Genomic DNA, 17969 nt, shown 5'->3' on the forward strand with positions numbered 1-17969 from the left:
CCTCTGTACTGGGATTCCCAGATCCCAACATCTGGCAGCAGTCCTTGGCAAAAAGGGTAGGCTGTGAGGGACACTGTTACGGGGAGAGCAGGTGCCACATTAATGCCCCTCGTGGGGAGACCTTGCACCACTGCTGTGCACCATGCGCAGCTTATAAGAGGTCACTGCACCAAGATGTCATCACAGAAACCAACAATAGATTATCAGCCCCTACAATAGTCATATCACTCCCACAAGAACCATACTACCAGTCTGTATGGACTAATGACCTCCAAAGTGGCTGATCATATAAACTTTGTACATGAACTTGCTCCAAAAATTGCAGCAAAATGTCAACACCCATATTTCTGTTGGAGGTATGCTTTTAACATAATGGCACCTAAATGCAAAATTTTACATCTGAAGGCTTCAAACTAAGAGTCACAGATATGTGACATTCTAAATAATAAACAACTGCATGCAAAAAAGGTCTTACCTGAATGAATTCTGAGCATCGAGATCAAACTGAAGACCATTAATATATAGGTTTGCATCGCCAGGCTGGATTCCATACGTGTCAGCTAAATGCTTTCAGTAGAAATGAGGAAAGATATGTTATGTTTCCCTTTAAGTATATAAAATGTATCTAAGGCAATGCATTTACAAAAGATCTAACAAGTTTCATCTTGGCTAACCCATGCACATCATAAATATACACTACATATACATATATATATATATATATATATATATATATATATATATATATATATATACACATACACACTGATCAACATTAAAACCACCAACACATTAAAATGCCACTTGTAGAGGGTTGGTACAGTATATATTTGTCAGCTATCCTTCCTCCAGGAATAAATCATGCAATGCTCTTAATGGCAGAAGTCAGTAATTAGATCGATACAGGAAAAGAGCAGTACAATCTTCAATAGGCTTCTCTGCCGTGTAGCGAGATCTTCACACAGGGAGGGGAGGTGTGGCTGTGAAGCCAGAGCCCTAGACCAGACAGAAATCATCACGTGGTGTTGTCCTGAAGGGTGGGGGCTAGTCTCAGTGAGGGGTTTACACCAAGACAAGGTGGATCAGACAATGATGTTTTTCTCTCACTCCCTGCATGTTAGTGATAGCTGAAAGAGGGAAACTGCTCTATATAGCTAATTAATTATATTTATACAAATACATAGGTTGGTGAGAGGGAAAGGATGGGCTATGGGTTTAGTTCCCCGAAGAAACCCTTTAAGAGTGTCTAGAAGCACACCTGTACTGGTGTCAGGGTCCCTTTAAGGAATCTGTTGCCAATGTCTTGGTTCCAGATGCTAAGATACCTTTAGATATATTTTATGGCATCCAGGTGTGTAAGAGCTGTTTTAGCAGCACAAAGGGGACCTACACAATACAATGAAGGTTGTTTTAAAGGAGTAGTCCAGTGGTGAACCCAGTGGTGAACAACTTATCCCCTATCCTAAGGATAGGGGATAAGTTTGAGATCGCGGGGGGTCTGACCGCTGGGGCCCCCTGCGATCTCCTGTATGGGGCCCCGGCAGCCCGCGGGAAGGGGGCGTGTCAACCTCCGCACGAAGCGGCGGCCGACACGCCCCCTCAATACAACTCTATGGCAGAGCCGAAGCGCTGCCTTCGGCAATCTCCGGCTTTGCCATAGAGATGTATTGAGGGGGCATGTCAGCCGCTTCGTGCGCAGGTCGACACCCGCTATCTGGCCGGAGAGCCTGGCCCCCGTACAGAGAGATCGCAGGGGGCCCCAGCGGACGGACTACCCGCGATCTCAAACTTATCCCCTATCCTTAGGATAGGGGATAAGTTTTTCATCACTGGGCTACCCCTTTAAGGTTATGGCTCATTAGTATGAATAAAAAATACCAAGAATGATGAAGATCTCAGCAACAGGTTGAAACATGTAGTATCATATGAGCTCTTGTAGTTGACTCAACAGTTCTTTGGTCCACACAAGGAAAAAAATATTCTACTGAATCTGTCATATATGAAGGCAAATCAGATCAGAGCCTGAAGACTGGATCCAAAGAAGGGGAAAGAAGCACATATTTGCTGTATTTTTCTTTTCCATATGGTTTTGGCTTAAAAACAAAAATCTTAAAAACCTGCAGCACCGCATAATAATATACTCCAACTAAGCATATGAATATGTATAGGCAAAAACATATATTCACCAAAATTTGTAACACAACTAATATCACCTAATTATCTTATAAGAGTAACTTCAGACTTACGTGATGATGGGTACACGAAAAGCACGAACATCATTTTGATAAGGGACACACAATACAGATATGAGGAACCACAGAAGGATGCAAAAGGCAACTACCTTTTCCACAATAAATATCTTTTTTTAATAATATGACAACTGATATCCCAAGAGGAAATATAGCAAGAAAAATAAGCTAATGATGTAGAACAAAGACCATTAATACATTTTCAGCATTGTAAGACACCCTTTGACTACTGTCTATTGTGAGAAAAAAGTAACGAAATTCAACAAACTATTTTTTTTTTCTAATAACCTTTTCAAAGCTAGGCCTGAATTTTTACAGGCTACCATACAGCCTGAATATTACTCTGCCTAAATCCAATCATCATCATATTTTCTACTTTTAACACCTTTATCATCCCTCTCCCTTTGTTGCATTTTGGTGCTCTGCTTTCATTATCTCAAATAGGAATGATTCCATTCCTCACAGCTGGAGCCACCATCCCCTGCTGCTAGATGGATGGACTATAGGCATTATGTCGACAATGCCAATTTAATGCCTGCACATACTAAGGTTTAGAAACTTTTAGTGCTATACACTTGAGGAAGCTCTCATTGCAGTTATTTGCACATTTCAAGGCTTCCAGCATGTTCGGGGTATGTGGCCCGGGACTACTCTACCAGGGGAAAATGTATCATACATATGTCAATTGACTTGGGTTCTAAAAATTTCAGCGTTATTACAACATATGAAAAACAGCAAAACAGATGACAGCAATTATCACGTTATCTTCACTATAATATACTTATATAGATAAGTTAATCCCTGACCATTATTTGTTCTCAGCTATATTACCATATATTTTCCATATATAAACATGTACACATTTTAAATGACTGCTTAACAGAAACAAACCTTTTGATTTTCCTCAATTTCTTTCCTCATCTCCCGGTTTAGTGCAATTCTTGTTAAAGATCTATTAATAAAAAATAAATAAAACAAAAAACATAAAAAGGTAAGTCAAATAGTCTATAGTCACTAGCCAAATATAAACAATATTTTTATTTCCAAAAGACATATTTGATTTATTAGAGGTGTTTCTAATTTCAAGGTAAAATAGGGTAATGGTAAATAAAGAATTCTAATAAAAGTAATGTGAATGTTTTCTCCTTTGGAAGGCCCTACTGTGCTGCTCCACAGCGTATCTACATCACCCAAAATGACTCCGTGGGGGAGATTTATCAAAACCTGTGCAGAGAAAAAGTTGACCACTTGCTCATAGTAACCAATCAGGTCGCTTCTTTCATTGTTCAGAGGCCTTTTCAAAAATGAAAGAAGCGATCTGATTGGTTTCTATGGGCAACTGCGCAATTTTTCCTCTGCACAGGTTTTGATAAATCTCCCCCAACTGAGTAAGTCTTATGGCTGTGAGTGTAACTGAGCCAAAGGTACAGTGCCGCTACTGTCCTGTGGGATAAGCGACAAGTAAATAAACTGTCAGACTGTCAATAACAAACCAACAAATCTCCACTCAGGTAGGACAGGATCTGCACAGGTGCACACACAGTGACGTCAATCATCATAAGCGGACATCACAGGCATGAGAGGGGAAGTACCCTTTTGATTTGATAGTGGAGCATATTAATTTTTTTTAGAAGGGAAACTTTCTACCTACTATGGAGGAGGGGGGGCACCTCTACCTACTTAGGAGCCACCCTACCTACCAGGAGGACAGCTATGCCTCCTGTGAGAACACTTAACATAATAGGAGACCCTCTATTTACAGAGGGGGCACTGCATACTGAAGGATCTGCTCTACTGGGGAAAACTATTTACATCCAGGGGGACAGCCCTATTTACTGGGAGGCAACTCTACCTACTGGAAGACAGTTCTATCTACTAAGGGACACTCTATCTACTGGGGGAAGGGGAACTTTACTTGCTAAAAGTTTACTTTTTACTTTCTGGGGGGTCAGTTCTACCTAAAGGGAGCAACTGTCTATAGCTTGTGAGGCAGCTCTACCTTCTGGGATGCACCTAATTACCGTACCTAGAGGGCATTATTGTCATTTAGGACACTTACTGGGGCAAGGGTTAGGAAGGTGTTGGAAAAGTGCACACCCTAGGATGTTTGTCTGATAGATTCTGCAGAAAGGAGTAATGGTTGTAAGATGTCTTCATGATGGTCTGGGCCAGAGGGAGTAGAAAAGGAGAGAGACTGATCATAAATGAAGATACCACCTTTGAGTCTCTAGATGTACCCTCACTATAATCACTGTATTACCATTATAAGGGGATAATGTTGGTCTGTGCAAAGTGTTTTTGTTTTATTAAGTAACAGTATGGTGGTATTATTTAGTCATAAGGCTTTGGTACTATGTGTTCATGATGTGGTGGTATTATTTGTCCCTTCTATAGTAATATGGTAATATTAGCTTTGGTATACCAGGTTTTATTCAGTAACAGAATTATGATAATATTTAGTTACTATGTGATGGTAATATGTGGCCATGGTTTATCCACATTATTTATCCTTTTTACAATGTTTTTTCAGTACAGCAGGGTTTGTTAAGTACCATGATAATTTGTATTGTGAACTTTATTCCTTGTATAGTGGTATGACTAATCTATAAGTGGTACACAGTCCACATTGCTTCTGCTGTTTTACGCTGCAGAGTTTCTGCATTTTAATTTTCACCCAATCAGCACAAAAGCTAGAACTGGCCCTCAATTACATTCACGGGAATCAAGTTTTACTGCTTCTTTAGAGTTTGAAGCAATGCTTAAATACACTTTACAAACAAGTCCATTTGTAATCCTATGTATGAACAATTTAAGTGAGCAAGCTCTTTGCTAAGCACCTGAATACACCACTTGGAGCAGAGAGATGATGCATAGACACATGAGGTGTAACATTTTGAAATAAATATATTTATGGAACACTGCATGCCTTCTACAATTAAAGGGGTGTGCCAGGGTATAGTATAGATAGAAAAAAATCTTCAAAGCCACCACATTACCTGGATAGGTCCCCTGTAAATGATCCTGCCTAATAAGCATGGTTCCTGTGGCCCGTTTTCTTTTTTGTCTGCTTGACATTAGTTGCCATCCTTTCCTTCATCTTTAGCATTTCCAGGCAGTCATTACTTGCCATCCTTTCCTTCATCTTTAGCATATTCAGGCAGTCATTGTAGCTTTGCTCTTACTGCTTGCCAGCTCCCTCTCTCAGAGCAGCCCCCACCCTCCTGCTCTGTGAGCAGAGAGATTCAGTATCTGATTGGCTGAGGCTGCACACACCTCCAATCTCTCAGCATTAAAGAGAGCACAACTCATCAGTGCAGGGCAGAAACCACTTGGTCTGTGTCTCTGCTGCTTTCAGAGAGAGAGCTGGACTGAGACACTCCCTGCAAGTAAGTGACAACTGAAAGAGGGGAAGCTGCTCTATATAGCTAAGAAATTATATTTAGACAATTAAATAGGTTAATCAGAGGGAAATGATGGGCTATGGATTAAGCTCCCCGAAGTACCCCTTTAAAGGGGTACTCCGCCCTTAGACATCTTATCCCCTATCCAAAGGATAGGGGATAAGATGTCAGATCGCCGCGGTCCTGCTGCTGGGGATCCCCGCTGCGGCACTGCGAGAGCGAGTTAGCACAGATCGAGTTAGCTCTGCGCGTAATGACGGGCAGTACAGGGGCCGGAACATTGTTACGTCACGGCTCGCCCCTCGTGACGTAACGGCCCGCCCCTTTCAATACAAGTCTATGGGAGGGGGCGTGTGGTGGTCACGTCCCCTGCCATAGGCTTGCATTGAGGGGACGGGCCGTGATGTCACGAGGGGCGGAGCCATGACGTCACGCTGCTCCGTCCCCTGTATCGCCCGTCATTACGCACAGAGCGAACTCGCTCTGTGCTGTAAGGATAGCGCGGTGCCGCAGCGGGGATTCCGGGGCTCCCCAGCAGCGGGACTGCGGCGATCTGACATCTTATCCCCTATCTTTTGGATAGGGGATAAGATTTCTAGGGGCAGAGTACCCCTTTAAGTAAAGACCAGAAACAGGATCAAGGAGAAACTAAAAAGTATTTCTTCTAAGACTTTAACAAAATTGCAGGAGAGTATTAAAGGGTTGGACTTTGTTACCAACCATAGTATTGGAAAGTGTGAGCTTTCGGTAGATTTCCAACAAACAGTTGCAGCATCAAAATGAAAATGCTGTTCCAAGGAAAGGTAAGGTCTGGTGATTTCACCACTAACATATCCCCAATTGTTAGGGCCAAAAGTAATTTTGGCCCGGAAACACCTAGTGATTTATTTGAATCATTCAAGTACATCTTAAAGGGGTTATCCACCATAAGGTGATTTTAGTATGTACCTGGAAGACAGTAATGGACATGCTTAGGAAGGATCTGCGCTTGTTTTGGGGCTAAATGTTGTGAGATTACCATAACACTGTGGCTAGCTTTCTGTGAACTGGTATTTCCTGTTTGACTTTTCTTCTTTTACCTACAAATCCAATAATTCAATTTTCCTCCCTCCCACACATCAGCCACCCCACACATTGAAACATAAATGAGTTGCATCCATTCAAAAGACCTGTGGTTTTCAATCAGAGTGTCTACAGCTGTTGCATTAGTTGCAGATTGATCTCTACCACCAAGCGATCGCTCCAACCATTGAAGCAGACAGCTGTCATCAGCTGACTAGTGAGTCAGGTCTCGGCCGCATTGCAACCTGGGAAAACCCTGAGACAAAAGTTATTTTGTATGCTGTTAAAAATAAATATTGGGGTGAAAATTGTGAGAAAACCGTCACACACAGGTGCAGACACAATATTATAAATTGTTGGAGGAGAGAGAGTGGGTCGGCACTGAGGCATATAGTGGAGCTCTTAACGCTGAGCTTGCTGTAGATACACAGGTGGAAACATGGAGACTTCAGGCATACTGCAAGTATAACGTGGTGCTCATTCTAAGAGTGGCAGCTCATAGATATGCGGTACAAAAGAAAGCAGAAGGCACCGACGTTTAGAAGCTGTGCAGGTTTCTTTATTTTGTGTGTTTAAAAGTCCATATGCGGGACGCCGGAGCAGAGTCAAGCCAGTGCAGTGGTAATGGCCATATCACGCCTCATCCTCGGGGTTTCATCAGACCACCTGATGATGCGCCGAGGATGAGGCGCGATATGGCCATTGCCACTGCACTGGCTTCACTGCTCCGGCGTCAGCAAATGGACTTTTAAACACACGAAATAAAGAAACCTGCACAGCTTGTAAATGTGAGTGCCTTCTGCTTTCTTTTGTACCGCACAATATTATAAACTACACTAACTTTACAGCCCCTGTAGCATAGTCAAACAAAAAATATTCCTGGAATACCCCTTTTATTGTGGATTTTGAAAAGTGGGATAAATGTGATAAAAACACCCAATGGAATGTTCCTAAGGAGAAACGAAAGGCGATAGGTGAATTTTGAAGACAACTGAAAAGGAGATAGTGCTGATGAATAAAGAAATGCATTGTAAAAGGATCCTACAGATGTAATAAAATGGAAGATTGACAGCTTCTGGCAGAAAGCATTAGGCTGAAGTGACTGATACAAGTCTCAAAATGGCTTTGAGTCCACGTGTACTGATTTTTTATATCTTACCCAAGGTTCATAAAAGTTATCAAAATCCCATGGGACACCCTATAATCTCGGGGTGAATTCTATTTTTGAACCCTTGACGATATATGTTGATATATGTTTGCAAAAAAAAAATAGGCATTCGGCTGCCTAACTGAAAGACACCAATGAATTCTTGGGACAAACGCGGAGACTAGATATTTCTATAAAAAGAAAAAGCCTCTCTGGAAATATTTAATGTAATGAGCCCCTTGCAGTGGTGAGGTAAAGAATGGATGTGGATGCCATATTAAGCAATTCCAGAATTGCATTATTGATGTTGCATGATGAGGAATTTATTCTCAAAAAGAACAACTTTGGAGAACTAGGTTCTGAGAGCACTATTACTTGCATCTACAGGGTGTGTCAATGGGGTATCTTGTGGAACCAAGTATAGCACACATTTTCAAGTTGGCATTTGGGAATAAGGTGGTATGTCCAAGTAAATTCAGAGCATACATCAAGACATGGTCATAATGATATGACTGAGATCACCCCTAAGGTTGATGAGCTGGGTATAGTGGTGATTGAGGATATCTATTGATTTGGTATGTTGAAACCAAGAAGACCAATGAGGAATATTAAATATTGTCCCCGCTGTTACTGCTAACCTATATACGGTTAATTACAAGAAAAAAAGTGGTTGGGGAGGCAACACACTATAAAATGATTTGGATTGCACACCTGTGCCGAGGTACTGAGATGCACTACACCCTAAGTGTTAAAAAAAGGAATGTGTGAGCGCAGGCTGGCACGGAGACACACCCGGCCTGTAAGAAAAGTTACCTGCGGTCTTCTGAAGATGAAGGTTACCAGTTAAAGAAAAAGTTTTTGTGGAATGCCTGCAGAAGTTAGCGGACTTTGTAGGCGGGTAGCAGCCTGTCCCAGCAGTCATGTCCTCAGATGGTGGTGTCCTGATGGCGCGGAGCAACGTCCGGCTCTCAGCATATGGATCACAGCAGCAAGGAGTCTCTAGTGCTAGTACTTGCGGAGTCCTCGTGCAGTAAGTACAGTTTGAGCACGTACTGAGTAGTGGTCTGTACTGCTGCGCTTGCTAGATTGTAGGATATGTGGAATTTAGTAATAGAGATGGCAGAACAGACCCTGGTAGGGTCTGTATGGATAGCCAGACGTTTTTGGGGGAGATCCCCTTTTTCAAGGACAAACATCAAAAAGCACCCAGAAATGGATGGCAACAAAGCGCTGGAGAGTTCTGAAGTGGCCAGCAATGAATCCAGATCTAAAGCCTATTGAACACCTCCTATCTTGAAATTGCTGTTGGGGAAAGGCACCCTTCCAATAAGAGAGACTTGGAGCAGTTTGCAAAGGAAGAGTGGTCCAATATTCCGGCTGAGAGGTGTAAGAAGCTTATTGATGGTTATAGGAAGCGACTGATTTCAGTAATTTTTTCCAAAGGGTGTGTAACCAACTATTAAGTTAAGGGTGCCAATAACTTTGTCCAGCCCATTTTTGGAGTTTGGTGTGACATTATGTCCAATTAGCTTTTTTACCTCTCTTTTTTGGTTTAGTTCCAATACACACAAAAGGGAATAAACATGTGTATAGCAAAACATGTGTTACTGCAATCCTTTTCTGTGAGAAATACTTCATTTTCTTGAAAAATTTCAGGAGTGCCAACATTTATGGCCATGACTGTACTGTATATTGTCATTTTGTCAAGCTAATTCCCCCTGTGTACCAATGCTGCAGAGGTAGAGGGGTGAGACATTTTTCTCCTAACTGCATAGACGGTGATCGTGTTGTTACCATTGGCTGTGCCATCTGGAGGGTTAAACAACTTGTAAGTAGCAGCCAACACCTACTGTGTATTGAGCGTATTTAGCCAATGAAGACGCTGTGTATTGAGCGTTTTGTATTTAGCACACATCTACAGTATGGGTATCACAGATGTCACAGAGGCTTGAGTAACTAGATGTGACTTTTAGCGTTGAAACAGACCAGTCATCTTGTGGCAAATAATAAATACTACAACAATGATTATTAGAAGGGATGACCTCTATGGATAACCTTTTATTACAGGAAAGGTTCCCCAATGACGAATAGCTGGTATTCTTCCCATTCAGCAGTTATCACTGTGGAAATCAATATAGTCTATCAGAGTACGTATGGAAGGTTACAGAGGTAAAACCACTCTGCAGCTTTATGCGCTGGTTTGGTTTTTAAAGGCAAATATGCAATAACAAAATGATATACAAAATGGGAACCCTATATATATTTGCATGTTTTAACACATATTGTGGAAATAAAATATTAATAAAACTGATGAGGAGGAGAAGTAAAGCAGTTTTCAGTATACATCAGTAAGGTTATTTTCAGGGTATGGTTAAAAATAAATAAAAGCTTCTTAAAATCTGCCTGCTAAAATTGCTTGAGAAACCACCTCTGAATTCAGTGCTTCCAAGCCAAAACCACTCTAAAACAGTAACATGTCACTTCTGTTTTTCATGCTTTTTTGGGGATTCCCAATTAGAGTCAATGGAAGTTGTAAACCAGTAAGCAGAAAAGGTAATCCTGCACTCACCGCACGGGTTCAATACGTCCGGCTCCTCTCAAGAGTATACCATGCGACTGGCAGGTGTGCTTGGCGTGGGGAGCTCCGAGGCGACAGCCGGCAGTTTCACGCACAGAGATTGTGCACTTCTTCTGGCCTTCCGTGAAATCGCCGGCAGTCGCCTCTGAGTGCCCCACGCCAAGCACACCTGCCAGTTGGATGGTATACTCTTGAGAGGAGCCGGACGTATTGAACCAGTGTGGTGAGTGCAGGATTACCTTTTCTGCTTACTATATTACATATTCTCATATTTGGTTTCATTGATCCTAGCACCGCCGTGGGACAATCTTGTATCTGTCGATCCACTGAGTGTATCCTTTCATGTTCCTTTGTCATTTGAGTTATTGTCCATACCTGCAATGGTGCCACTCGTATTCACTTTGATCGTTGGAAGTTGTAAACCATATAGATTTTGTTGTAAGCATGAACACACAACAGTTATTATAACATTTTTCAATGGATCTATACTATGGTTCACGGTTTTACTTTTTATGATACAATTTCCCAACTGTATCAGAAATTATGTGGACCTTCAGCTGCATTTGTGACAGTAGCTCAGAGATCAGAATTACTTATATAAAAGTCAATGAAAGAAAGTAGATGACAAGGGCAACCTTAAAAAGAAAACTACTGAAAATCCCCACAAGGTTACTGTAGCATTGTTTGCTGTGCACAAGCTATACGTGGGGCTGTCCACTGATAAAGGTTCTAGCTTATATCTTACTATACATCATCAACATCCAGACATATAACTATCATTAGAGCACTCATCCAAGGGAATGAAAAAGGCTTTTTTCTATGGTTAAGGGAATGTGACTGTCTAGTTTATTATATTTATTCTGTAACAACTGGCAGACTGCATAAATAACTTATACTTTGCTCTGTTTAGGGTTCACACAGTGCCCATTACCTCCAGGATTTGCTAGCAGTATTGTCAAATTGTATCAAGTACTTTCTGCAGCTTAGTACAAGAGACAATGGGATACTTTTCTGTGAGTCTGCAGCTCAGAAGTGGTCGAGTGCAAATGGCCCCGAAATCCATACCTGTGAAAGGACCTTGAATGTGGAAAGTCAAGTAAAGGTTGGTTACTAACTGCATGAAAGCAAAATTCTTCCTTGTGCTTACTATTTTCTATATTAGAATTTAAGCACTTTTGTATCCATAAAATCATATTTGGCTTTTATTGTATATTTATGATATTCATAATTGAGCTTGTGTATACAAATGTGACAGACTTTAGAGCTATAACTAGACTAAGGCATCTGTTTCATAATGGTGCACATGGAGTGGCCTTAAAGGGGTTGTCCAATGAAAAACTTCAAATGGGATGTCAGCACTGTTGTAAATCAATGGTGTTCGTGGATTAGAGTAGTAATGTAATGTAGAAAGATCCCGGCACTCGACAAGTTTCAGCAAAATCTTATCTTTTTTATTAGAGAAACACACTGTACAAAGTCCAGCTCACCACCCGTTCAGTCTCAGGTGCATGGAAGCGTGAGGACAGCACGCATAGGATAGCCAAACAAGAAGAAATTCCAGCACCAGAGTCACGGAATTAGAACACTGCATTATTGGATATTCATAGACAGGAGCATAAAACACAGCATACACGAACCAAGAAGTGACGCGTTTCGGCAGACATAGCAGCCTTAGTTGTATTACACAAACCCAAAAATCCATCCCCTCTATATAGGGAGAAGGCTCACCACAAATGTATTACAAAACATGACATAATAAGTGTCAGAATAAGTGACAATTTATATAGTCAATTAATACTACTAGATTATGATATGACAAAAAAAAAGAAGAAAATATATATACTAATAAAGTGACTGTGAAGACATCTTTTAACATTCAATAACCAAGCCATATATAAATAAAAAACTATTTTATGCTGCATATGACCTAAACAATAAACAAAATAGAAATGTTTAAAGCTATTGCCATATATATATATATATATATATATATATTAGGGATGTAAGAAAAAATCGATTCTCGCGATAATCGCGATTTTTCATTTGCCGATACAGAATAGATTCAAAATATTTTTGAATCGATTCTTTTAGGGATGTGGAATTTTTATCTGCGGACGCCCGGAACAGCATGTCCTGTCCTGGGAATCAGGAGATAAAAGTTCCACATTTGTGGAGCCGGGCAGGCCGGATCTGACACGGCTATGGAGCGGGCTCCGACTCGTGCCCACTCCGTACTATGCGACCCCCGGCTGATTTCAGTAGCCGGGGGCCGCCGCTAATAGCCAGCATGCGGCAATCGCCGCGGCTGGCTATTAAAGGAGTATCCGGTGCTCACTTTTCTCATTTTATCCTATCCAGGCTGCAAAATAAAACGCACTTTATCTTACCTGCCAACGAGCCCCCGGAGCTCCGGTACAGGTGTTCGGTCCCCGGGCTGTATTCTTCTTACTTCCTGTTAGTCCGGCACGTCACATGGAGCTTCAGCCTATCACCAGCCGCAGCGATGTCCCGCCTCCGCTGGTGATAGGTTGAAGCTCCATGTGACGTGCCGGACTAAAAGGAAGTAAGAAGAATACAGCCCGGGGACCGAACACCTGTACCGGAGCTCCGCGGGCTCGTTGGCAGGTAAGATAAAGTGCGTTTTATTTTATTTTGCAGCCCGGACGGGATAACATGAGAAAAGTGAGCACCGGAGTACTAGATCGCCGCTGTCAAAGCTGACAGCGGCGTCTATTGGGATCTATGAATGCTCCCAGGTGGGCGATATATCGGGATATATCGCGATGTATCGTCACCTAGACGGTATCGCGATATATCGGGATATATCGAATCGCCACACTGGTATCGCGATTCGAATCGAATCGCCAAATTCTTGGCGATTCACACCCCTAATATATATATATATATATATATAAAACCATATAGCACTCCCTCATAGGTGGACCTGAAAAAATATGGGGTACGGACCAGCAGGGCGTGAAATGTTCTACATATATATGCGAAGGACGAGACAAGCACTGATGAGATTGTTTTCACAAAATAATGATAGTAGTAATTTAGAATTAATAAAGCGAAAGTCCCTGTGGGTATATGCGTACTCCATAAGAAATAAACATGGATAAATATTCATATACCATAAAAACGTACTCACTCAAGGCACATATAAAACCGCAGAGACGATTACAAGAAAGAAAATAATGTTCATATTATGATAGTAGCAACTGAGAGAACTTTAACAAAGAAATCTCATTACAACAATACACTGTAACCCATTAGCGAACAGATATAAGCTAGAGACAAAGAATTCAGTAATGCAGGATAATATCTGGTCGTTTATTCATTCCTGCTGGAAACCTGGTCCCCAACTTATGTATCCAGAAGACCTTTTGGTCCAGTAGTTTTTGCCTATGGTCGCCACCACGTACAGGGGCACCGAACCGTTCGATGCCTGAGATGCTAGAGAAACTGCCCTGATGGAGGTCAGCACAATGCTTGCTGACCATGGACACGTGTCGGGAACCAAAATGTGGCATGTCAGACAAATGCTTCCAAACTCTTACTTTCAGAGCATTTGTCTTACACCCCACATACTGAATGTTGCATTCCCGACATGTAATCATGTATACCACAAATGTGGTGTTGCAATTAATATATTGATGGATTTTGTATCTGCCACCATTAGCAGCGGAGGCAAATTCCATAACAGTGCAGCAGATACATTTGCAATGTCAACACCTGTGCATGTAACATCCTGGGCATGTAACATCCTGGGCATGTAAGCCAATTGGATTTGGATCAGACTTGACTGGTAAAAAAAAAAATGGGCAAAACAACGCTGGCAATGGAAGCAGCCTATCTAGAGACACAGCGAACGCCATTGCAAAACACATTCGAATATGCAGGATCCCCCACTAATCATGGGGATATATTTCAAAATAATTCTGCATATGGCTGAAAAATCCTCGCTATATTGTGTGGAAAATACCAAGGGCTGATCCCCATCGCCAGAGTTGTTAGATCACCTGCCGCCTCTGAGAAGAGTTTCACGGGGTCATTTCTTTGCTATTTGCATCTCCCGATCCACAAAACAGGATCGGTAACTCCTGTCTCTGAGGCAACAGGCAATATTTTTAGCTTCGCGTTCCAAGTCCTCATCATAAGAACTGTTGCGTTGGGGCCGTATCATCTCCCCCACCGGCAGATTTTTTATAACGTGGGTCTGGTGGCACGAGACCGCATGGAGGATGGAATTAACAGCTGTTTCTTTACGATACGTTCTCGTGATGATAGACCCCAAAGTACTGTCCCCCATAAGCAGCAATCTAAAATGGCATAGTTTGCATCTGTTAAGAGACAGTAAATTGGAGATTCATAGTATTGTGGTTAAGAAAAGTAGCAAACTCATGTATGGCCGCTACATCCGACTCCAATATAAATATGAGATTGTCGACGTAGCGGCCATACCACCTGATGGAAGGGGCAAACTGATTGTTGGGGGCAAAGAGAATCCACCTCCCCCACCAACAAATATAAATGTTGGCGAGGGAGGGGGAACTTCGCCCACCCCATCGACGCTTTGGTAATTTGGAGATAAAAATGATTGTGAAACATGAAAAAATTGTGGGCTAAATGGTGCTCAACCACCAAAATGATATAATTTTTTACATCAAGTGCGAATAGGTGTCAAGAAACCATGTCAAAGCAATTTTGGCTTGTGTGTGGGGAATGAGAGTAAAGAGAAGAAATATCCGCTGTCTCCCACACACACTGATCATTCCATGTTATATGTTCACTCATGAAAAGAACATGGGCTGTGTCCTTAATGTATCCAGGCATTTGATTAATGAGGGGCTGTCGTAAATTATCAAACCACGAACAACATCGTTCATTAAGCGAAGAAATGCCGGCTACAATTGGTCTCATCGGGGGGGAATTGATTTTGTGGACCTTGGGTAGGGAATGAAAAATGGCTACTACTGGACACTGAATCATAATATATTTAGCCTGTTTTGTGCTGATGTGTCCATCCGCCACCCCAAGATCCACAAGATTTTTTAGTAACTTTTTGAAATGTATGGTGGGATCTCCTCTCAGGGGCCTGTATGTGCTAGAATCAGCTAACATATTTGTATTAATTGCACAATACAGGCCCTTGTCGAGGACAACTTCCGCCCCCCCCCCCCCTATCTGCTTGTCGGACGATAATATCGTCAGACTCCCCAAGATTATTTAAAGTTCTTCTCTCCTCAAAGGAAAGATTGCTGCGAGGAACAATTCTTGTTGAGATAGTTCTACTAATTCATGCTCAACAGCTTCCTGGAAGTATAGGGGTTCTAGACATGATTGGATAAAGCGAGGAGTTGGATATTCTAAACTCCAGTTTATTCTCTCGTATTTCAATATTATGTAGTTGTAACTCGGAAAGTGCTGTAAGGTCTCAAAATGAGAACCCAAATGCACCCCGAGCATCAACAGCCACTTGTTGAATGCAACACGTCACAGAAATAGAAGAACCCTCGTCATGTACACTATTAATGGAAAAGTCAACTTTACTCACATCAATCTAATTTTACACATAACTGTGGCCTTCTATATCCCCACCCACCATATTAGAAAAACATTTCTTAATAGTAACATTGCTGATGAACTTGTTAGTGTCCAGCAAAGTCCTAAATAAGTCAAATCTACATGAAGGAGCAAAGGTTAGCCCCCGAGACAATAAAGAAAGTTCAGTAGAAGTCAGAATCTTGGCGGATAAGTTGAACACAGACCCTGGAACCAGGTCCCTTCGATTGTTCACCATTCTCTGCAGTTGAATCTCCAGACTCCATATTGGTGCAGGTAAAACTCACTTTAGAGTCCTTATGATTTTGGATTACTTAACCTCCGTGATGGTGGCTTCAAGCTGGCAAGGTTTTCTTTAATCCTGGTATTAAACTCCTGAAAGGTGGAACGGTTTACATATTGTTGTACAGATAATTGTAATTTGGTGATATTCTCACCTGCTGCAATCAAAGCTTGTTCCTCATGCAATAAAAGGTTCATAAGTTTAATCGAGGACTCTGTTAGCAGGTTCTAGGGATCGAACAATTATCGGTTTGGCCGATAGTCACGATTTTGGACATTATCGGTATCGGCAATTACCTTGCCGATATGCCGATAACTTATACCGGAATATCGGTATAAGTTATCGGCTATCGGCCTGAAAGGTCACAGATTATCGGTATCGGCCCTAAAAAATATCGGCCGATCGCTAGCAGGTTCTCCCAATCAGTCCTAAATTGGTTATGGAGGACAGTACTTCGGGGTCCATCATCACGAGAACATATCGTAAAGAAACAGCTGTTAATTTTCTCCTCCCCACGTTATCAAAAATCTGCCGGTGGGGGAGATAATACGGGCCCGGCGCAACTGTTCTCCTGATGAGGACTTTGAATGTGAAGCTAAAAATATTTGCCTGTCTCCTCAAAGACCGGGGACACTGATCCTGCTTTGTGGATCGGGCGATGCAAATAGCAAAGAAACGACCCCGTGAAACTCTTCTCAGAGGCGGCAGGTGATCTAACAACTCTGGCGATGGGGATCATCGCCAGAGTTGTTACTTTTATGGCTACTGAGGAATGAGACAGTCTGTAAATGCGAATAGCCCTTTATTCTAACTAATTGTATACAACAACCACCTTTATATGACTTTTATAGCCCGTTTTTAGCCTTGGCAGCGCTGCATTACCCCAATTCTTGGACCACTGTTGATTGTGCACGTGATCTATTTTCTTTAACACGAGGACACCAGGGATTGCGATAAGTCCATTGTCTTGTTTCATCTACCTACTCCACTTACTTTGGTCAGACGCACATACATGCCAGCCTGCATCATGCATGCCGGGAATACTCACTTCATAGGGACCGCTCAACTGCACAGAGGCCTATTAACATCCTAGTGTTGGATTTCTCTACAATGCGTCCTCATATACGGACATTTTAAGGTAATATACATATGTATATGTTTTTTTACTCAAAGGTGGTTGTCTCATATTGCTTTTTACCTATGACATTGATATTGCCTGTTTTATAACATATTGTGCAAGGGATAACATATTGTGCAAGGGCCCTGCCCAGATGTGAGGTGTGATATTGTAATACATTTTGTCTATATTACTTTGATCCTTGAATCAGGTTCATTACTTTTTTATTATTAATTTACTATTATCAATCTTATTACTATTGCTAGAAGTCTTTTTTTTCTCTTCTTCCTTTTTCCCCCCTTTCTACTATCCTTTAAGGACTGGTCATATAATTCTCATTATATATGCATTCTCCGTATAATTAGGTCTTCTGGAATTTAGACCAATCCAGTTAACCTCAGGATAGCATACATATAGCTACACATACCCTTGTTTTTTCATCAGAGTTTGATGTATGCTTTGCATCAATAAAAAAAGATAAGATTTTGCTGAAACTTGTCCAATAAAAAATAACTGGCATGATCGCTGGGGAGGGTCAAACCGCTGGCACCCCACCACAATCCCCAG

General features: G+C 41.7%; 1 protein-coding gene across 2 annotated transcripts in view; it reads right to left on the reverse strand.

Moving 5' to 3' along the window:
• The window catches only part of UGGT2 (UDP-glucose glycoprotein glucosyltransferase 2), a 409630-nt gene that overhangs the window by 262680 nt on the left and 128981 nt on the right, over nt 1-17969 (reverse strand). For both annotated transcript variants that reach the window (XM_056555597.1, XM_056555598.1), the window contains 2 exons: nt 3141-3201; nt 476-567 (listed from right to left, as the gene is read on the reverse strand). In XM_056555597.1, coding sequence (XP_056411572.1) covers nt 476-567; nt 3141-3201 — 153 coding nt within the window. The remainder of the gene's footprint in view (nt 1-475; nt 568-3140; nt 3202-17969) is intronic.

The sequence above is a fragment of the Hyla sarda genome, chromosome 2 (genome assembly GCF_029499605.1).
Source record: "Hyla sarda isolate aHylSar1 chromosome 2, aHylSar1.hap1, whole genome shotgun sequence".
NCBI lineage: Eukaryota > Metazoa > Chordata > Amphibia > Anura > Hylidae > Hyla > Hyla sarda.